Raw genomic sequence first — 22,319 nt, 5'->3', positions numbered from 1 at the left:
TTTATTTGTGTTTTGTTCAGCCCTCTGCATAACCACCCACATATTTCCATTGTTTTATTCCTGGTCTTCCTCTGCCAGATGAAGTGCTTCCCACATTTATTTTCAGGTCCTGAGAGAGGCAAATATGTTAGGAATTTAAATAAATTCAACAGCAGCAGCAGATGGAGCTCGGTATTAGGAAAGCTGGAGGGAGGGCAGGGGAAGAAGGAGATAGAGAAGAATAAAACATGTGTGGCTACTAAATATTATCAACTCCAACTTTTCCATAAGTGTCTGTTTGTCACAAGCTCGAATAAGAGGTGTTCAAAAGGGCTGTAAACTGTGATTGCAAGGGACTAAACAGTGACCAGTTAATCACGGTAACTCTACACTGAAACCATGTTGGATTTGCTGTTTGCTCTCCCTTCCTGCAAAGTGTTTTTCCCCAAACTCTTTCAGGAAAGCCCAAGGTGTACCAAGGTGTCAGAGTAAAGATTACAGTGAAGGAGTTACTGCAGCAGAGAAGAGCACGACAGGCAGCAACTGGTTCAGCAGTGAGTGAAAATATTTTGTTGTTTGCTTTGTCTCTTCTCCGTTTATTTTCCTTTTTTTTTTTTTTTTTTGCCAAGACTGTAGTCTCTGGGCCCAAATGGCTACCAAAGCCTGAGTGTAACAGGGAAAAAACATTCAGCCAGTGATCTAAAGGGGTGAGAATCTGTGCAGGGAGAGAGCAGGGCTGGTGCTCCAGAAGCATCACTCAGCCCGGGATGAAAGGCTCACCTTCCAGAGGAGGGGATGGAGTTCTGTGTGAACTCACACTCTCTCTCTCTCACTCTTCCAGCCTTTAGCTCCAGCCACTCCAGGGATTTGCACAGAGAGGCTGGTAAATCATGATTTCTTCCTGGTTCGTGACACCCCAGCTCGGGAAGGCTCTCAGATCTCAGTGGCTGTGCCTCGCTGCAGCCGATCGCACAGAAAGCTGCTCGGGCACGGGCACAGGGGGCCGGGGGAGCGGCGCACAGAACTGCCAGGCTCTGGAAACGCTGGGTCACTCCTCCCCTGCAGCATCACAAGGGCTGAGCCGAACCGGTTTTCACTTCCCACCGCCGGTTTACACATCACATCACCCGCGGAGCCCACACAGGAAAGAGTGAGCGGTGGCAGAGCAGGGGGTTACCTCGGTGAGCTGCACAAGGTGTGTGCAGCCCTGCAGAGGAAAACCCCAGAGGTCTGCCTGGTTGCACATGTCACCAGAGAGGAGAGGGGTGGTCAGTCCTGCAGGCACTCCCAGCCCAGAACAGCCACTGTCCCGTGAATTAAGTGCACGGGGTGTGCTGGGAAGTTGTTGCCAGGGAAATGAGCTGCTGACTCAAGAGCATGTGGAATAAAGGAAATCAGGTGGAAGCTTGTATGAGTTAAAACTGAGAGAAGAAAACCCCCACAACACCAAAACCAAACGACAGCAGTACTTGTATTTGCAGAGTGAAATCCTGGTCCCAAACAAGCATCAAAACTCCCGTTGCTTTTGGGGTGGATTTCTCGCTTCCAGCAGGTCCTGGAAATGGGTGATCTGTCCCCTTCAGCTTCCAATATCCCTTAAAAAACGAGGCTGTCCGTTTTCACAGAGCACAGAGCTGTGTTGGAGTGGGGAGCAGTGCCAGAGCCGGCTCTCCCACCACATCAGCACCAAGCACAGCAACCCACTGATGCCCAGCCATGGAGACACCCGCAGTTGTCATTAATTAATTACTCATTCTCAGTAATAGTCACCCCTAGGAATTCTTTGGGATCCTTCCACTGTGGAATTCACGGTCCTGGAAATTAACACACATTCGTTTCAAGGGCATTCGTTTGAACACACGTCAGTTTTCAAAGCAAACCTCTGTGGAGTCAGAAATGCAGCAGAAAGATCACACCAGCACGGGGCTGGCTCAAGGGCTTTAAACCAGCCTGGGGTTGTGCTTCTCCCACGTTGCTACAGGAAAAATCATGTTATGCACATCAATCTAATGTTCTGTCAGCGCCAGGGAAGTTTCCCAGGTGGAAATGAGGGAAATAAGGTTTACATAAGTAGGTTACACCGAAATCCGGACTTACCTTGCTCTCCCCTGTGTCCTTTCCTTCCTCTCTCTTTGCCCAGGTTTCTTGGGGCAGCAGCAGCAGCAGCATCCAGTTCTCAGAGTCTGTGTCTCCGCCTCACCCAGGTTGGTACAAAGCCCGTGCACATGTCCCATCCCACTCCCTTCCCAGTTTTCCCACAGCCCGGAGCGTTCCCAGCCCTTGGCTGAGTCAGGCACTACCCGCAGTGCAGCCAATCAGCACCTGAAAGGAGCCCATGGAATGCAGATGAGGGGCACACTCAGCCCCTCGGGAGCACTCTCACCCCCTCTCTTCTCTGCAGGTTGTTTTTCCCACAGCAAGGACCAAGATCCCCTTCAGGAAGGGATGCACATCCCCCAGGGAATAACACTGCTGGCATCACCCTCCCCAGGCTCTGCTCTCTGGGTTTCACTGGACACAGAGGGTCAGCCCTGGAGCACTTGGTTGACTCCTGCTCTGATCTCTCTCTTCTGGCAGCATCCAGAGGAGTGAGAGGAGTGTCGGGTTCTCAGCAACACAAAGAGTTTCCTCCTCCTGCCTGTGAATATCCAAGGAAAGGGGAGAGGGGTGGGGGAACAGCACTTTGGGCTCACAGATCCTTCAATTATCCCTCAGCCAAAGCCCAGAGACCAAAAAAGTTGTCCAGGCACATTGCATGGACAAGGGAATTATTGAACCACTCATAGTTGGGAAGCAATTTGCTTATGTTAATAAGGAAATGTGAGACGTACCAAAGCTTTTTCAGGCTGGAAAGCCTCCACCAGTTTATGTATTTTGGGTGCTTCCACTTCCTCCCCACATCCAGCCAAATGCTGCCACCTTGGACCTGTGTGTGCAGCTCCACTGCCCTCAGACCTGTGCCCTTCACGTGGACAGGGCTTTGCTTTTAACCATATTTAAACACAGGATGAAAGGACAGTAATGCTGAAAAGCCAGATCTGCTGAGAGCTTTCCAGGAACTCACCCTTTGGCCAGGAACACTGTGTGGAGGCAGTGCCACATTATCCCTGAGCTGCTGCATTTGGTCTGCTCAGAACTTCATCCCCTGTCTGGCTGTTTGGGGGATAAAAGAGCAAATTACTCTCCTGTGGTGCCCTTCTTCCTGCAGATGCAGCTGCCCCGTGGCTGGAGATGGGTGAGGCACAGGAACAAGCCCTGTGCCAGGCTGTGGAGCATAAATCACTGCATGGCAAGATTCTGGCTCTGTAAACACTTGTAGGAAGGCTGGAGGGTCAAGAATCTGAGGGAGTTTCCATCTGGATCCCAGTCCAAAATGCCTGGGGCCAGAAGAGTTTCCAGCAGTATTTAAAGAGCTTCTTTCCAAGGGGACTGAAGTTCCCCAAGTTACTCACATGTCCTGAGCATCTTCCTCCTGGTTTCTGCTTCCCTAGAAAATCCACCCTGAACTCGCAGGACCTTTTCCTTTGTCTAAATCCACAGGGCTGCTGAACACACGAGAGCACTGAAACCTGACCTGGGGCAAAACCTGCCCCCTGTGACACTGAATAACCTGCTCCTGTCTGCTCTCCCTTCTCTCCCAGCCCCTTTTGATGCAGAGCCCATCTCTTCTGTTCCCAACTGCTGCCCCTCCTGGCAGTTTTCCAACTGCCTCTCCTGTGAGGAAAGCCCCAGCTACTTGGAGCAGCTGATAGATTCCTGCCTGCAGTCGGATGCGCCCTCGGAGCCAGCCTGCAGTGCTTTCCAGCCATCACACTACACCCCAGACACCTTCCAGCCGGTCCCTCTCTGCTTTAACCAGGGCCTGGTAAGCTTTGTGTCCCCGGGGAGCAGCCACAGGGGGAAGTGGGGATGGGAGTCACGTCCTGGGGCAGAGCAGCAGCCAACCAGTTTGGGAATCTGGCTGCTTTTAGGGGATGCAGTGACTCAGGCTGCTTGGGTGGGCTCTGGAGGGTTTCCCAGAGGACAAGGAGGCCCAGACAAACCAAGAGAGAGACTGCAGAACAGGGGATGTTCCCTCTGCAGGTCCTGTAGGCTTTCAGCAAAGTTCCTGCTAGTACCTGTCTAACTCACAGAGAAACTCCCTATTAACACTGATGCCACAGGAACTCACTCTAAACTCCTGGGTTTAGACCCCCAGGGACCAAACCATCTCCCTGGGTAGGCAGACCCCCCCGAGAAAGGCAACAGCACGAAAATTCTGCCTGCTCTGCACATTTCCCAAACACCCCACAATTCCCCCGACGACGCCCTGAAATGTCCTTTTTTTTCCTTTCTCCTGTTTTTTTTTTTCTCTCTCTCCCTCACCCTGCAGGCTGCCAGCCCTCCCAGCTCAGCTGACCTGCCCAGCCCACTGAACTACAGCTGCTCCCCTGCCCAGCTCTCTCCTCTGACCCCGCTGACCCCCAGCCCTCCCCCTGCTCTGGACACCAGGACCTACGGCTGCCCCGGGGAGGAGTGGTCCTGCCTTGCCCCCTGCCCCTTCCCCAGCCCTGCCTGCTGCTGCACAGCCTGTGGCTCCCAGCCCTGGGACAGCAGGGTCCCCCAGTGCTTCCCCTGCCCCAGCACGGACTGCCTGGACTACCTGCCCCCCCTGGCCATGGCCGAGGACTTCTTCAGGAGGGACAGGAGCTGGGACATCTGCTACAGCTAATGGGGGCTGTGGTTTTGCACACCCACTCCACCCAGAGCAGATTAATTGCCCATGAACTATGCAAAGTCGTGCTGCCTGACACAGCCCGGGCTGTTCTGCACTACTCACAGGTTTTTGTACACCATGCTGTCACTACATTAATCCTCCTTGATGTTGTCGTGGTGGTGGTCTGCTGGGTTTTTTTTTTCCCCCCCTCCCGTCTGTTTTTGTTGATGTTGTTGTTTTTTAAAGAGATCCAAAGCTGCCTTATCCGACACGTCGTCACGCCGGCTCTTTTTGATACAAATAAATGATTTTGTGCACCTGCTGAAGCCTCTTCATTCCTCACGTGCTGAATGTCAGGGCTTTTCTCTCATGCTGGTGATGTTCCCTGGTGGCATTGGCAGAAAACTGCTGTTTTCCACCCAAGCCCAGGGCCCCTCAGAGCTGCAAAGAGGTGGAATCCGCTGCCAAACTTCTTTGGCTGCTGCTCAGCACCAGCTTCCCTGTGAGAAGCGAGAGGCTGAGGTAGTTTGGCAGCCCTTTGTGGAGCTGGGGCTGTTGATAACATTTTTTCAGCAGAATCAACTGAACAGGAGCTAAATGATTTTTTTTTTTTTTAAAGTAGATAATGGGAAAGTTACACCTGAGTATTTCCTGTTTCTTGCATAAACCCAGACCTTTCTAAGACTCTGTCTCGTCTCTTTTTAATAGCACTGGGGGAGGCAGATTGCCAAGACACCAGTTTCTCAGCTGAGCACCCAGACTGGAAAGAAAGAAGCATCTTTTCACATTAAATCCAACAAAAATGAAAAAAAAAACCTAATCACCTGTGAAGACAAAGCCATAATTTATCTAGCTGTGTGCTCACCTCCTCCAGGCACTTCTGCACTTCACTGAAAAGCTTTCCAGTCCCTTTACCTTATGCAAGGTGGCAGGTTTTTTCTCCAAAACATGCTTTAAAATATTTTGACAACCTCAAATAATATCTCCCCTTCCCCCCTGCCGTTACCTGATTAATCTCAGAGGTTGCCAAAGTGATAAATTCACCAGGTCACAGAACACTTACAAACACTGTATCTTTGCAGCGGTTGAGGTGTGATCACCCCCGTGCAGAGACACCCTGTTAGGTGTCGTTTTAGCAGTGCTGGTGGGTGCTTCAGCCCCTGGGTGTTATTTTGGGACAGTGGAGGGCAACACTCCTGCCCCAGCCTGCTCCAAGCCTTGCTCAGTGCCACTGCTCAAGGAGCAGGAGCACCTTGAGCCACAGTCAAAGCCCCTTATCAGTAAAGTGAAAGAGCCAGAAGGAGATAAGGCTGAGGCAAAATTCCTGAGGCTTCTGGAGGAAATGGGGTGACCACATCCTCCCCACGGGCTGGCAACGTTGGCCTGAGCTTGACAGAGCCAAGGGGATGCTCTGGAGAGCACAGGGCAGGTGAGATGGTAACTAAGCACTCGAGGAGGGCTCGTGTTAATACATCTCACAGCAAGGGGAGGAGTATCCTAAATCCACACAACAGCTCCAGCAAGGAAATCAAGGGCTAGAGGCTAACAAGATATCTTTCACCTCCACATCTAGTAGCCTCAACTGCTCTGAAATTATCGACTACTCCACTGGGATAAGGATATTTTCAGCAAAATGTTTCTATGCACCAAGTTCTCCAGGCTCTAACAGCTTCCATTAATTAATTATCACTGCCCTCCATCCCCTGCAGCCTCTTCCTATTGCCCTGCTGCTCCTTCTCCAGTTGTTTTGCAATGTCCCAGACTGGAAACATGTCTGAGATGCTGTTCCCCAGCTCCCTGTCAACAGCTCCGGGCCACACATGCAGTGCAAGTAAAAGCTTGCTGGCTGTTGACACAAAGTCTTGTTGACACAAGGAAGGAAAAAAAAACACAACAGAGGAACCATTCAAAGGTTGAATTGTGCATTTTCTGGCTATGAGGAACATATTTTTTCCCTCCTTTATCCCCCCCCCAAAATAAAAAAGGGTTCAAAGCAACTTTGAGAGCTGGCACAGCCCTATTGAAACTCTGGTGTGTCATCAGTCCCTGCCAGGTGAAGCCCTGCCAGCCTTTATAAACAGGTGTTTACACAAAAATGAGGATCATCTCATGCTTACAAAAGCCATGAATAACTCCACAATAACCTGCAGTTACAGAGAAAAGAAAAGGTTCTTATTTTCGGGTTCTTTACCAGTTGCACAGAGTATTTGATCTAAAAGTTTGGCTTGCCAACCGACTGACAGCTTTTCTATGGTGCCACTTCAGAGCATTTGTTTGGTGATAACAAGCCTTTGTTATTAGCAACTTCTCCAAAGCCACAGGTAGGAAGAGATAAACTGTGCAAATAAAGGGATATCACACACTGCCAGTTGGAGAAGTCGCATTTCCCCTGAAACAGGCACAGAAAATCGAGGGGTTAAGTGTGAACTGTTTAAACCAGTGAAATTCCCCCAGTGCAGAAGGCACCTTGGAGGCTTAAAAGGGATTTTCTTCTTACACAGTCTGGTTGGAAAGGGAAAGGAGTTTTACCTGCAGCAGCCTCCAGCTGTCTGGTGGCTCCAGTCCAAAGCCAACATGAATAACTTGTTGGTTGTGGCTTCAGAGCAGCCCTCTGATGTCTCAGCTTTGGGAATTTAGGCACAGGCGTATCTGGAGAGAGAAGGAATCCTTCCAGTGTCTGTCATGGGCTCTTCCCACTGCAAACTTCACCTGTCAGCTCTGAGCAACACCAGCTGCCGGGGGATGCTCTGAATGGAGCCACATCCCTCCCCAGGAGGACGTTTTCCCAGATATTCTGGAGGTGGTGATGATTCCAGACAATCCCATTGCAATTCCAAACAGCTACAACAACCACATTGCTCTGCACTGATCACCCAACAGCAGGCAGGTGACACAACACAGAGAAAAGCCACTTGAGAAAACTAAAACATGTATTTTTTTTATTTTAACACGTGCTGCAAAAGGACTCCAGTCATCCCACAGACATTTCTAGATGGCAAAAAAGCTTTTTTACATGTTCCCTGGTGCATCACATGCCACACAGTCTGGCAGCTTTGTCGCCGGCAAGTTCAAGAAATGGATATTTTATTGATCATTTTGTCTTGACACAGGGTACTAACTCACTGATACAGTTATCCCTCAATCCAGGGCTTGTTATAACATCCTTCAAAGTAAGAAAGCACATGCTTTTGCTGGCCTATGCCCAGGTATATGCAAATTTATGCAAACACATGCAAATATGTGGCTGGTTTTTTTTTTCTTCAGGGGATGTTGGCAGGTTTGGAGATGTGATGTAGTGGGAAGCAATAGCAAAACAGCAGAGAGGAGGGCTGGAAAATCGAGATCTCTGCATTTCTTAAGAGCTTTTGTTCGAGTCTGCTAAAGAGTTGTTTAAACACTGCAGGCCTGTGAGACTGACAGTGCTCCAGAAACTCCCACGCCCCGAGTCAGGCAGGGGGGGATCAAGGAAGTGCTGCAGTGATTTAAGGGATCTGCCCTTCACTTCACTCCTCTGGCCTGTCAGAGAAAGGAACTCGTGCAGCCTTGAGAAATCAGCAAACTAGAATTCAGGGGGAGCACTGGGGGTCGAGACATCCTCTGCCAAAGCGGGGGCAAAACATGGCTTTGCCTCCCTGCAGGCACCTGCCCTGAGTGCTGAGCCAGCAGAGCCACTTCTGCCAGTGATTGCACAGCAATTCACGAACCATTTCACAGAAACACTAAGAAGAACCTCTTGAGACTCCCCCTCAGCTGAGAATGGGAATGGGAGAGGGCTCACCCATTGCACTGTGCCCCTGCTGTGCACAGACCCACATGGGTTTTCTGCCCTGGACGTGCCTAAAAGTTATTTCAGACCCAAAGGAATCCTGTGTCTCCTACACAGGCTCAGGTGAGGGTTCAGCTCCTCACCCTGAGGTGTTTTCTGAGCTGTTCTGTGCCACCTGAGCTGGAGATTTGGGCTGGATTAGATGTCTCAAAGAGGAATCCCTGCACTGGGAAGCACTGAGGAGCCACCCAAACCTGTGCTGCTGAGAACCTGCCCCTTATATTTGCTCTTAAAACCATCTGTTTCCTTTTCTTGGGGTGGGGTGAGAGACTGGCCATGGGGAACTGCTTCAGGTTTCTTCCAAAGTACTAAGAAATGGGGTAGCAGCAGTTTGAAATAACCCTCTTTGGGGTCTTGGTTTGGATGTCCATTCCCTCAGGTGAAATACAGCCTTGGATGACTCCTCAGGCTGACCTGACCTCTTCCATCCAGCCTTTTCCCTCCCCTCAGGTTCCTGCATTCCCAGGACAGCAGGATCAGTGGGAACTGCACATCACAAAGGCTCCAGCACTTCAACCAGTACCTCTGTGCAGGACCCAACCAGAGGCACAGTTTGAGGGTGTCTCAGAGCAGCATTTCTCAACCTTTTTGTAGCCAAACTACCACCTGGTGCTCCACCACCTCCATGGGCTTCAGTTGCCACCAAATCAAAGCTTGGCTGTGCTTCAAACACGTCCTTATTCATGGAACAGCCATTTGCTTTGCCTGCCTCCTTCCCTGCAAACAAAGCTTGAGGCTTATCAGTATTCTTTGGTAGCAAAATTAAGTATTCAGCCATTTGAAATCTCATCTCCAGGTTGAGAAACACTGTCTTCCCACCCTGGTTTAAGCCTGTAGGAGCAGGGATTTGTTGGTGAACCACCCTCACAGTCTGTATGAGAGGCCTCAGGCCATCAGCAAGCTGAAGGTGAAGCCATTCCATGAATTTCAGGCAGCCTAGGATCTGGCATTTCGGCGGCAGGAAAGGAAGGCAGATGCAACTTTCCCTTTCTTCAGCAAATGCCTGACCTGCCAAAAAAAAAAAGGAGAAGTTCATAAAGCACCATCTGAACCCAAAGCATACACACAAACACACACACTTATATACATGAATATGTGCAACTAAATACACATCTCAACACACCAGGGGCTCCAGGGACCTTTTCACAGCTGCAGGCACAACACCCAACCCCTTTTGAGTGTGCAGGTGACCAGCAATCCCATACCTGGTCCCCAGCTCTCCCAGAGGGGGCCATGTGGATGGGCTGGTCGTTGTCCAGGTTCCTGATGCTCGGGTCTGCCCCGTGGGCCAGGAGCAGCTGCACCATTTCCTTCTGGTTCTTGTGCCCGGGCAGGGCAGCTGCCATGTGCAGGGCTGTGTTGCCATGTGCCTGAAAGGAAAAGAGGTAAAAAAGCCCAGATAAAGCTCCTGCTAAGCTGTGCCACCTCCTCGGGGTTGTCCCTGAAATGGAGATCTGTGAAACAAGAGCTGAAGAAGCCCCATGTCATCACTAACCAGGAGGTGAGGGAGGATCTCTGCTCTGTTTCTCCCATGCAGGAGATTCGTGGATTTAGATTTTTCTCTCTTCTAGAGCGCTACAAACTGTGGGGCTTTGATGCTTGGGGTATAACTAGATAAATAACCCTGTACCAGCAACACTCCTGATCGCTCTGCAACCCCCTGCTAAACCATTCCCTCGTGTGAGCAGAGACCTGAGGGGTCATTTGAGGAAGAGAAGGATGGAACATGCATGTTTATCCATGGGAATATTTCCCTGGGAAGCATTAAGCAGGATTTGGAGGCACAAAGCCCATTGTGCTGCTACACACCACGCATGGGCTGGACAAGAGCAGAGCCAGCTGTGCTCCACACATCCCCACTGCTCCCTTTCCCAACACTTGCAAGGGCCAGAAAGCTGCAGAATCCTGAGGTCAGGCACTCCCTTGAGCGTGGATCGAGTCCAGCTTTTCCAGCAACAGGATCTGCACGGGAAGGACAGAGTTGGCTGTGGAGCTGGGCAGGGGGGCAGGATGGAGAGTGCTGCAATTCGGGGCAGGAAAGCTCTGGTGCCACCAGACCGTGTAGAAATCTGGGCCCTGTCTAGTCAGTTATGACTGGTAACGGTTTTAAATGAGAAAAACCTAATAAACAAATGCATAAGGGGAGGTATTTTTAGTCTGCAAGAGTCTCATTCGGGCAGCTGCTTGTTTTTCTCTCAGAAAAGACCATACATTTGTCGTGAACTTGGAATGGTTGGGCAGAAATTGCAATGTGTGCTGCTCTTCCAGCTGTTAAAACAAACACACATGATTTTCAGGTCATATTTATCAGGGATATTGAGGCAGAAAATACAATAGCAAAACCCTAACAGCCCTTCTCAGACAAGGCACGTTTTACAAGCCCTGAACAAGCAGATCCTTGTCTATTTTATCATCCCAGAGAGCCAAGGGATAGTTACAAGCTCTTTACAGGATTTCTCGTTAAAGTGCAAACATCTGCATTTGTTTGCTGCACCTTTGTGGCAGGAGCACTTGACAGCTTCCAAATCCAGGCCTGGGCTCAGAAAACAAGGATCTGACAATGCCTGACCTTGAAGCCTCACATTGACTTTAATAGGGCTGATGGGAGACAACGGCCAGAGCACCAACTTGTGGGCTCTGGGAACCCTTCAGGTGAAAAAGACCTTTAAGATCTCAGTGTTTTTTGTTTTTTTTTCTCATTGTGAAATCCCCAAGGAAGCAGATTTGCAATGAGACAACCACAACAAGAAGTGGGTGAGCCAGGCAAGCCAAAAATATGGACTCCAGGGTGCCTGTTTCCTTGTTTTCTTTGTACTTGGAAGAGCTAAAAATCCAGTTTGGGTATCAGACAACCTCCCCATCACATTTCTCACTGTCCCAGACAGCTCAGCAACAAGACTGAAGACTCCAAGTGATCCTATCACAGCAGGGAGCAATCTGAGGGTTGTGATCAAGAGACAAGAGCAGCCTGCCATGGACAAGCCAGGACCTGCCTGATGGGTCTCCAAAGATACAGAAGGAATGTAGGGAAAAGGCCCTTCACTGGACAGAGAGACACAAACTCAGTGCCTTTACCCACAGACACAAAGCCAAACATGCTTCCTACAGAAATCTGAAGGGTAAGAAAAGGACTGAAGCTGTCCAGGATCCGCCTCCCAAGTGAGTTGGTGGAAAACATTCAATTCCTTTTTCATAGACAAAAACGTGTGTGGGAAGAGAAGAACTGGAATCTGGAGGACCCCAATGCCTCTAATGCAGCCTCCCACTGCAGCACAGCTCCCACACTGCTCCCAGCATCTCCTGTGCCTGGAGATGTGCTCACAAACCCCCTCCAGGCTCGCCCTGACTCACCTTGTTGTTGACAAAGTCCTTGGACTTGAAAGCGTTCAGCTCCAAGAAGTATCTGAGCAGGGAGATGTTCCCGTCCTGGACTGTGTAATGAAGAACTGTCTTGTTGCTTTTCACATCCTGTTTATAAAAACAGGAGAAAACAAACAAACAAACAAACAAACAAGCAGAATAAGAAATGTTCTGCAGAACAACCTGGAGATATTCCATAAACCCAGGCCAGCTCTGCAGCTCCTGTGGAGCATCTCCTTCCCTTCAGCGACCCTCTGACCGCCCAGGGTTTGCTCCAGGCTGCAAGAAAGGAGCCCCCAAAAGCAGCACCTAACTCTGCAACCAGTCCCTTGAAAAATCCCTTCTCCCATTCCCCATTTTTAGCACGGCACAAGCGCCAGGGAGGACTCAGGGGTGGCCGAGCTGCCCCTCACCCTGCTGTAGATGGAGGCCCCGGTGTGCACCAGGAGGTGGATGCAGGACTCCAGCTCCTCACTCTGCTGCTGGAGGTCTTTGTGCTGCTCCTGGGTGAGGCTCTGGCAGCTCTGCTCCCGGAGCAGGGCGTTGTGGGCCAGCACAGCACAGTGCAGGGGGGTATGGCCTGGAAAAACAAGGATGGGAGGGAGAGAACCACAGTCCAACCAAAAATACTGATGCACAGAGAGGAGGCAGAGCTGGCACAGAGAGCACGTGCCTCTCTCTGCATGTGTTATCAACACACAAGCCCTTCTCTGCTTTCCAATGTACCACATTGCCTGCATGGACAATTTTTGGGGCTCTCCAGTGTCTGCTCGTTTCCAGGTGTGCACTGAATCCCCTCTGAACCATTCAATTCTGTGGCATTTGAGTGCTCAGACACAACTGTCTCCCCCCCCAGGCAGTTCCTGAGCCCACTCTGGTCTCCCAGCCCCAAATCCCAACGAGCAGCAGACAATGAAATAGCCAACACAGGTTTTCAGGCCGCTAAAAAATATTGTGCAAAGGTTTTTACCTTCAAAATCCTTCATTTCTAAGTCAAGAGGGAAACCCAGTGACAGTATAACCTGGAAGCAACAGAGAAATTGAAAATTTCAGTTCAGCAGAACAGTGTCCAAGCCAAAACCTGTCAAAACCAACAAACTTTAAAATCAAACAAATCAGATGATGATAATTTCACTGCAAACTAAGCCCTTTTTTGACACTAGATATCAATGCTGTGAATCTGTGTCCTAACAGGGATATTCAAGGTTACACAAGATGATCATGTTCCCTAGTTTCCTAAACCCCACCTAATTATAATATCATGTTAGATTTATAGTTCAGAACAGTAACATTCAGTCACTGCCCCCAGCTCAGGAGTTCCAGCCTCCTCCCTGTCACCATGGATTAGGCAAAGACACCAGTAACACCAGTGCATATTTATCCTAAGTTCTCCTTGACAAGCAGAAATGGAAATTTCTCCTTGACAGGTTCAGCCAAACTTTATCACCTAAAAGTTCACCAACACTGACAATTCTCAGGTGGATTTATTTGCTTTTTGTTTTCAGTGTGTGAGAAGTTAAACCCACAGCTTGCTGCAGCAATGAGGATGCAGAGACCAGAAGTGGCCTGAACAGTGATCTGGAGGTGAGCATTGCTTGGGTTACAAATTTTAAAATAAAGAAATAAAGATTTTTTTAAATAAAGAGAAAAAAAAAATTTGAATTCTTGAATGTAAGAAAGTGATAGATTCAATGTGAAGGAGCTAAGCATATATTACTTATATACATAAGTATTACTTATATATATAAAATATATTATTTTCTGTATTACTATGGATAATAGTATTTCTTTCTCTTGATTGAATAAAACAAGTTGTTCCCACTACAAGGCTGAGAATTTTTGCAGTGCAGTGACTTATCCAGAACTCAAAGAAGAGAAGGCACAGGAATCTTGCTGCTGAAAGATGATCCAGAACAGTTGGGGCCTGACTTATCTTCTCATAACAACAATAAAATATATGCAGATCAAATATTGACAAGCAGCTCTGAGGTGCTTGATTATTAGAGATTAGATAGTTAATCCATTAGGGAAAAGAAAAAAAAACCCACAATAAAATAAACAAGCAAACCATAAAGCCTTTCATGGCTTCGACCACACCGAGAAGTAAGTTCGTGTGAGTTTTCCCTTTCAGTGGCAAAGGGGAGGGGGGAAAAAAAAAAAGGCATAAAAGAAAAGCCAAACAAAGAAACCCTGAAACACAAACCACCCCAAGGCACTCTGGGAGGCTTTGTTGGAATGGTCTGCCTTAAAACACTTCTCCCCGCTGAAGGAAACACCTGTTTTCCAAGGAACTCTCCGTGTTACACATTAACTGCCCGCTCGGGGCTTAACCCGGGGCACGTGCCAGGCAGAGCCAACGAATGCTGGGGATGCAGTGCCAACATGCCAGGCACCCCCTGGCACCCCATCCCCGGGCCCTGCCCTCGGGTAACCCCAGCACAGCCACAAAACTGCCTGTGCTCGGTCCCGACACGACTCAGGGCGGGGGTGTTTCAATTATTCCATTTTATGGCCGATAGTTGAGCGTTTAAGACACGTGCCTGCTGATCCCTGCTGTGCAATCCCTTCCCAGAGTTCCCACAGTGCCTTTTTAGGTGTGCTAATTCGCTCTTCAGGGCTGGCACACGAATCAGGTGGAGTCCCTGTCTGCAGAGAGATTTGTGGAGCAACAGAGAAGCAGAGATCTGCTCATGTCAGTCATGTTTTGAGTGAAATCTGAAAAAACGCCTCATTTTGAAGGCTGAGGCTGTGCTGTCCCTGCCTGCAGGGTCCCATCTGCTGTCTCCTCAGCTGGCTTGAGCCTGGACACAATTCCCTGCTCCCACCTGGATGACACTGACCCCAGAGAGGGGGTTTCACCCTGGTTTTTGTGCTCCCCCTCCTCACACCCCCTGGCTGGGGAACCCCCTCCGATGCAGAACCACACTGGGGGCTCAAGGCACAGCAACCCCACCCTGCTGGGGGCTAGACCAGCAGGTTTAGAGCCATGATCTGCAGAAAGAATGCATTTCCCCCACAGATGCACCAAAGATTTTTCCTCTGTAACAGGAGGCTGACGTTGGCTGCAAATACAGCCCTAAAACAGGAGAAAAACCACCCTTGGGAGGTCAATTCCTAACACAAGGAGTTTTTAGTCAGTCTGCCCTGCTTGCTGACACCTTGCCTTCTAAGAGAGTTGTTTAAAGACACCAACATCAACACTTTAGCGGGGGTATCAAAACCAGAAAGCTTCTCCCACCTGGAGGACTTGGGCATAGCCGTAGGTGGCAGCGAGGTGCAGAGCTGACTGCCCTTTGTTGTCCACGGCGTTGACATCTGCTCCTGCCTGGATCAGGTCGTGGACAATGGCTGGCTGCCTGGCAGTGACAGCCACCAGCAGGGGAGTCTGCAACAGCAGAGGAACGTGAGGGTCTGACAGCACAAAACAAGGAATGGGGAAAGCTGAGTGATGCCCGGAATCCCGAGGGTTGTGCTGCCCAAAAGGGACACAGCTCGCAGGGGGGTTTAGAACCCCACATGACTCCTTGACAGGTTCAGCCAAACTTTATCACCTAAAAGTTCACCAGCACTGACAGTTCTCAGGTGGATTTGTTTGCTTTTCGGTTTTAGTGTGTGAGAAGTTGAACCCACAGCTTGCTGCAGCAATGAGGATGCAGAGACCAGAAGTGGCCTGAACAGTGATCTGGAGGTGAGCATTGCTTGGGGTCACAAATTTTAAAATAAAGAAATAAAGATTTTTTTAAATAAAGAGAAAAAAAATTTTAAACTCTTGAATGTAAGAAAGTGATAGATTCAATGTGAAGAAGCTAAGCATATATTACTTATATATATAAGTATTACTTATATATATGGATCCTGAGATGGGCACTGCCCAGCTCTGGCAGAACTCCCTCTAGTGCTCTCCAGCCCCAGTTTGGCTGACAACCCACACCCAGCGTTTTTGGAGCACCGATTCCATCAGGTGCAGCCCTCCTGGCACCAACCAGTTGCTCATAAAACCTTCAGCCTCAGAGGCTGCTGCCAACAAACACAAATCTTGCTGGACCAGTGTTTCCTCAGATCACTCTATAAAAAAGAACAGGCTCGTTCTCATCCCACCTCATTTCTGCTCCCGCCAGAGGCACCTTGGCAAGGCTCAGCAGTGCCAAACCTTCCCCTGCACTAACAGAGGGGCAGAGCTGGGTTTTTCAGCTGGCCCCTGCCCACCCCAAACCCCACTGGCTGCAGGAGGAAGGGGTCCACCTTACCTTTCCTCTGTGCTCCTTGGCATCGAGTCCCCTCAGCGGCTTCAGTCGCTCTGCAGCTGCCCGGGCGTGGGCCCTCAGACCTTTAGCTGCATAAATATGTAGAATTCTAAGACAGCAAATAGAGACACTGGTCACTGCTCGGCCATGGACAGTTTTTACAGGGTGGCACTGCCACTTTCGGGGGGTTTCACACCCCGTGTTCCACAAATCCACGCCAGGAGCCTCAAAGGGCTCAAAGACCTTAAAGCTCCCACTCCCACGGAAAGGGCTTCCTACCTCAAACAACTGCAGTGTCCAGGAGCCCTCAGCACTCCTGAGCTCTGACACGCTGCCTCCTTCCCACCTCAGCACTTTCCTTCGGGTGAGATTCACCACTGGGAGGTACCTAAGCCCTCCCCAACACCCAGTGGTGGGGCCCAGAGTACCATATTTTGTGGATATATCACTTTTTGGGGTGATACAGCCCTGTATGTGTTGGTGGAATCCCACCCCCGGGGGTTACACACAACCCCTAAGTGGTATATTTGTAATCAACCTGTTAAACTCCACTTCTTTATCAAACCCACTGGTCAGAAGGACAAAGTCCTTGTATTCTGGACAAGACACAGAGTTGTCACAACCCACAGGAGTTGTGGGTTTGCTGGTGGCCCTGAGTGATGGGGAAAACACTGGGCTGCTTCACTTTGGTTGCCTGGCTCTGGCTGGAGCCACTTCCATTCCCCCAGGGCCCTGGGAATGCACAGGTAGCTTTGCCATCCCCCTCTGCACAGGAGGAGCCCATCCCACACGTGGTTGGACCAACCCCTGGCTGTGCCTTTTGCTCCAGACAGCGACATTTGGAGGCAGTCATTTCTCTCCTCGGGTAATTCTGCAGCCCAGAGCCAGCCCTTGCCATTTCAGGAAGTATAAATGCAGCTTTCTGGCTAATCTGATTTTCAGTCAAGCTCAGCATTAGCTGTGGCTGCACACCCACACATCCCCAGGGGTGCCAGGAGAGGAGACTAGAGATTGAACTGACACATGAACTGCTGCTGTGAGCAAGGACTGCTTGAGGAAAGTGCCTCCAGGCTGAATCATGGAATTCCTCCTTAGGCTGCTTTAAAGTGCAAAATTAGCACAAAATCTCACAGCCAATCCGTGGTTCCTGCCTGTACATACCACACTGAGCTAATTGATTGCTAAACCAATGCCAGGTCACCCTTTTGGATAGGAAATAAAACACTCTAGGCATAGAAAAGTTACTGTAGATCTTTATTGGGAACAAAAAAAAAAAAAAAATAAAAATTTGTCTTTTTCTAACCAGAACAACCCAGAAAGAAATTCGGAAACAGTTCATCATTGTTTTATATTCACACACAGAATTTACATACATTGGAGTGAAAGGGAATTGAGAAGCAATCTGAGCAACCACGGGCTTGATTCACAACTGCATTATCCCAGTTTTACCTCCCTTTCTTGTACTTGTAAAACTGGAGCAAGCAGTGGTGAACTAAGCTCCTTCCAATTAATTTCTTTGCTGGGTTTTTCTGCAAATATAAGCCACTAATTTCAATGCACACCTGAACTATTGCTATTTTCCAACAACTTTATGATCACTTACAGGATCTATTGCTTATGTCTTCCAGATTTGTCGATATTCAAAAACAAAATATGCTCAGAAAGCCTTTAAGACTTTCAACCTGAGCTTGTAAACCTCACTCAGGCATTAACTGTGAGGTGACTTGAAATATTGCCTGGGTGGCAACTGGACTCCAGGTAATAAGCAGTGCAATAAATTATTTTGCTGTTAGTCTTGCAAATAACAAAATCACCTAAGGCTCCTGGGCTTTGGAAAGCAGAAAAACCCAGAGAAATTGTGTTTACCAGCCAAGAGTCTGTTGTTTATTAAGAGAACAATAAACGGAGTTAGAAGGGGGTATTTCTCCTGCAAATATTTTTGCCTGTGGCATGGCACTCCTCAACATCAACCACAATATTTACAGAGGAAAAAGTAAAAGCTACTCGTTCTCCAGGAAAGGAAATCAGAAAGCTGCAAAGGGAATGTGGGAAATTTCCCACAGGCACAGGAGAGGTCCCTGATGTTCCTGATGTTCCCTGGCTCAGCACATCATCACCAGCTTCACACCCAAATGCTACAGAACAGGCAAAAATATTGCCAGATAATAGCCATGGCACAGACTCCTTGTCAGACTGCAGGGCAGGTTTTGGCAGCCCCTGCCTTCCCAGGGATCTCCTGGCACGGGGTCACGTCCTGCAGTCCTGACTCAGACAAAACTCCTGGAGGCTTCAGTGGGACCAGGATCTGCCCACTGGCAGAACATGCAGCCACTAAAGCAGCCCCCCATCCCAAAGGTGGGTATTTTAGAGTCCAGAACCACAAAAACCCTGAGTCCAAGCACACCCACAGGGCTGGATTCCAAGTTACACCTTTGAGTGAACTCAGATGTTCCATCTGCCCTGCAAATAGGGATGTCTGACTGCACTGGCATTTAGTTCAGCTGTACTGGCTTTATTTTCAGATCACTGCACCAGCAGAACAAAACCACACTTTAAATCTTCCTAAGTTCCCAAAGGAGCAGTTCAATTTAGGAAAGAAAAATGCTGATTTAAGCCCAAAAACGTTTTCTAGTGGCCTAGAGCTGGTAGAAGTTCCTGCATGGACAGGGCAAAGACACACACACACACACAAGGCATTTACACAAAAGCAGTCCTACTGAAGTGGGTCTTGGCAAGTGTGCCCTCACCAAATCCTACAGCTGGCCAAGGATACTCTACAAGATTCCAGTTTGAGACCCTTCCCTGTGCCTGAGGGTGAAAGTCACCTCGTGCTGATGCTGAGCACAAGTCTGCAGTATCAAAAGCCTGCCTGGGAGAGGCAGCAGGAGCTGCAACAGCAGAGAAATCCTGTGCTGGGCCCCAGGACAAAGCGAGTTTCACACAACACCCAAGTCAGGGCGTGCTAAAGTTCCCAGCCCACCCCCCTCCCACCCCGCCTGCTTTTCCTCTGTACTCAAAACTCTCTGTGGTGCCAGGTGGAGCACTGAGTAGGTGAGGGGCAGGCCTCAGGTGTGCAACAGCTCAAAGCCCTTCGACAGACAGAGCATGGTTTAGGACATACGTATCATTGTCCTCGTCTTCCAGCAGCAGCTTCTCGATGGGCAGCGCGCCGATGACCCGCCGGGCATCCTCCAGCTCCTGGGGGGCTGGCTCGGGGATGGAGATGGGCACGGGCACAAACTGAGGCCCCGAGAGCGTGGAAGAGGCTGGCTGGTACTGCAGAGTGGAGGCTGGCAGGGCAGAGAGGGGCTGTGCCCACGGGAAGTACGTGAGGGGCGGCTGCTGCTCCGTCACCTCGAGCGGGGGCACCACGGCCGGGGTGCTGCTCCGGGGCTGGCAGAGAAACAAAACTCAGTCAAACCAGTGGCCAGGTGGGGCAGGGGGTGGGGGGACACAGCACAGACTAGGGGTGCTCGGTCTGACCTCTAACATCCCTCTTCCTCTCCCTCTGGGTGCTCTGAGTGTGACACTTTCCCCATGAGAGCGGTGGCTGTGGGTGTCCCAGGTGCTGGCTGCCACGAGCTCACACTCGTGGTCCGGTTCCCTCTAGCTTTCTGTTCCCATTCCCACCCTCTCTGTAAGCCCATGGGACTCTCACACCCTGTGCTGGAAACTGCCTTCTTGACAGTCTCTTGCAAGTTGACTTTGCTGCCACGGGGCAGCTCGTCCTGGCTCTGGAACAGCCCATCCTGACCAGCCGGGTCACCCACGGCAGAGCCACCCCAGAAATGGTGGCCCTTCCTCAGCACCGAAGGCCAGAGGGCACAGGCTGGGCTTTGGGTGCTTTGTTGGCTCTGTTTGAGCAGCTGAACTGAAGCACTGAAAGGAAAAATCAGCTGCTTGAGTTCCACTGAAACACGAGTCTCTGCCCTTCTCCTCCAAGGAGGAACAAATTATCTTGGGTCGTCCTGCAACCAAATATTCTGCTGTCTTTCCTATCTTTGTGTGCTATTTTGACCTTCCTCTTCCATCAGTAAACAGCAACTTTGGAGAAATTTATTGCCAAGTCACTCTTCCTTCTTCACCTGTTGTGTTTCCTGGAATCCCATTTACCTGTGCTTTTTTTTTTTTTTAAGCTTGGAAATCAATAGTGAAGAACCCCTACTCAGCCTGGAGGAGTGGAAAAAGGCAGTGAATTTTGCCTGATTCCAGTACAACCACAGCTTTTTTGCCCTGTTCAAACCACACTGATGTCCAGCCAGTGCTAGAACAGCTACATGGCAAGAATGCAAACATACACAATATGATGCAATTAAATAAATCAGACTAACTGCACCAGTCAGCCCCATGGCTCTTGCTAGAAGGGACTCAGGGGAATCAGGGAATTAGCTAATTCCTTAGGGGGAATTAGCTGTCACTTGTAACCTTTGGCTCACTGCAAAACTGGCATTTTTGACTTACTGCAAAGTTGGTGATGAGCGGCTGGGAAGTGTAAGTCAGGACAGATGAAGGTCCCACCAGGGTGTAGCTGGGACACATGGGCTGGACGTACATGTCTGCTGTGTAGGGACAGCTGGCTGCCTCGTGGGACACGTACTCGGGGTAGGTGGTCCACTGGGTCAGGGGCTGCAGGGATGTGGGAGAGGGCTGGGGGATCCAGCCAGAAGCCAGTGCTCCTTCGTCTGTGACTGGCAGAGCAGGGGCAGACACGTCCATGTCAATGCAGGGCTGGCCTGATAAAAACAGGAGAAATTAAAGATTAAACCCAGCCCAGCCCAGCCTTCCCTGCAGCAAACACTGGGAGGGTCGGGGATACATTACCCATTGGGGAATAGGAAGGAAGTGGCTGATGGGGCAAAACAACCTGGAAGAGAGAAGAAAATAAATTCAGAGGTGAAGACCATCAGCATTAAATTCAATCCCTTAGAGAAGCACTGAGGGACAGAGCATATTGAGTGTTGTCAGCTGGTTATCAGCTACTACTGCACTGTCAGTGTCTGAATTTCCCCACCCAGAAGAGCTGAGCCTGGCAGCCAGGACACATAACCCCAGCTCAAGGGGACCTTAAACTGGGCTTAAACCTTGTGTTGCAGAGGGAATTCCTCTTCAGAGAGGAGCCAGTCCACCTGCTCCCTCCTGGGAGGGCAAATACAGGCTGAAACCAGGCAGCAAATCACCAAGGATGGCTCTGGGTCACCCCTTTCTGTGCTCTTGAACAAGCTGCCTCACTTCCAAGCCACTTTTTGTCCCTAGGAATTAGATCCTGCCAAGAGCAAAGCGCTTTTCCCCTTTCAGTGGTGGCTGAAGGTGCTCAGCACACTAAAGGGGGTATTAAAGGTATTTGCCAGGTAACAGGAGGCTGCAGTGCCTGCTTCAGAGATGCAAAGATTTCTTTCACTGCCAAGGCAGTGCTGGGGCTGGTCAATCATTTAGCCACCCAGGAATGGTTTTCCTCCCGTGTTTGCTTTCCTCCTACCGTTGCAGCTGCTGTTGCAGTGGCATTGTGGACATTCCCCCTCTTCCTTTTCAGCAGCTCCTTCACTGGCTCCTTAACACGGACGCCTTGGTAGGGCCGAGGCTGTGGCTGCTGGTCTGGAGCAGAAGCTGAGGGGGGAAAAAGGAAAATGCAGGTGACACTTATTTTCCTTTCTTGGAGCCCAAATCCTCGTGGCAGCCTGTTGGTCTGCAGGCTGGACCAGTCACATGGATGGAGCAGGTTTGTTTTATTCCCCTCAGACTTCACTCTGTGTCTCTGCTTTGTGTTACTCCGTGCCCCCGACCTGCAGTGCAACTTTACACACCCCCCAAAGGGCAAATTAGGCTGGAAACATCCAACAGGGGGAGGTTTGGGTTGCTCAGTGCATATCTACTCTGTGCCGTGACAGAACAGAGGGCAGAAAGAAGTGGAGATGTAAAAAAGGGACATAAAAAAGTAGAGATGAAAAAAAAAGGCAGAGAAAGAGAGGGAAAAAAATAGATATTTAAGAGAAATATATGTTATTGAGTGTTTAGACACAAGCTACCCAAATTAGCAAAGCATCCTCACTTGGAAAGCCATTTAAACATCTTCAGTGGGATATGAACAGATCATTTGGAGCACAGGCAGGTGCTGAAGTGCCAGCCTGGCCCAGAGCTGTGTTTCTGTCCCAAACAGACTTTGCTCATGCCCTGGCCAGGAGGTTTATAGCTGGGTGAGCTGGGTTACATTGCCAGC

General features: G+C 49.8%; 3 protein-coding genes across 3 annotated transcripts in view; 1 reads left to right on the top strand and 2 right to left on the bottom strand.

Moving 5' to 3' along the window:
- Window positions 1-380: 380 nt before the first annotated feature.
- COLCA2 (colorectal cancer associated 2) lies at window positions 381-4,690 on the top strand (the record flags this gene model as incomplete). The annotated part of the gene is made up of 4 exons (XM_017809441.1): window positions 381-573; window positions 821-862; window positions 3,621-3,844; window positions 4,562-4,690. Coding segments are annotated over 4 exons (588 nt in total), but the record flags the coding sequence as incomplete, so codon positions are not given.
- Window positions 4,691-9,437: 4,747 nt separating this feature from the next.
- LOC108494661 (NF-kappa-B inhibitor delta-like) lies at window positions 9,438-16,536 on the bottom strand. The gene is made up of 7 exons (XM_017809440.1): window positions 16,494-16,536; window positions 16,109-16,194; window positions 15,100-15,246; window positions 12,275-12,358; window positions 11,853-11,969; window positions 9,707-9,871; window positions 9,438-9,509 (listed from the first exon to the last, which is right to left on the bottom strand). The coding sequence occupies exons 1-7, from the start codon at window positions 16,534-16,536 to the stop codon at window positions 9,438-9,440; spliced, it is 714 nt and encodes a 237-aa protein (XP_017664929.1).
- A 2,587-nt stretch (window positions 16,537-19,123) lies between these two features.
- The window catches only part of POU2AF1 (POU class 2 associating factor 1), an 11,682-nt gene continuing 8,486 nt past the window's right edge, over window positions 19,124-22,319 (bottom strand). Inside the window, exons 2-5 of the mRNA XM_017809551.1 lie at window positions 21,582-21,709; window positions 20,927-20,969; window positions 20,567-20,838; window positions 19,124-19,498 (exon numbers count right to left, since the gene is read on the bottom strand). Of these exons, the coding sequence (XP_017665040.1) occupies window positions 19,187-19,498; window positions 20,567-20,838; window positions 20,927-20,969; window positions 21,582-21,709 (755 nt within the window). The 3' untranslated portion in view covers window positions 19,124-19,186. The remainder of the gene's footprint in view (window positions 19,499-20,566; window positions 20,839-20,926; window positions 20,970-21,581; window positions 21,710-22,319) is intronic.

Source organism: Lepidothrix coronata, unplaced genomic scaffold (assembly GCF_001604755.1).
Source record: "Lepidothrix coronata isolate B3197 unplaced genomic scaffold, Lepidothrix_coronata-1.0 Scaffold27, whole genome shotgun sequence".
Classification (NCBI taxonomy): domain Eukaryota; kingdom Metazoa; phylum Chordata; class Aves; order Passeriformes; family Pipridae; genus Lepidothrix; species Lepidothrix coronata.
This window is presented reverse-complemented; position numbering and strand designations above follow the sequence as displayed.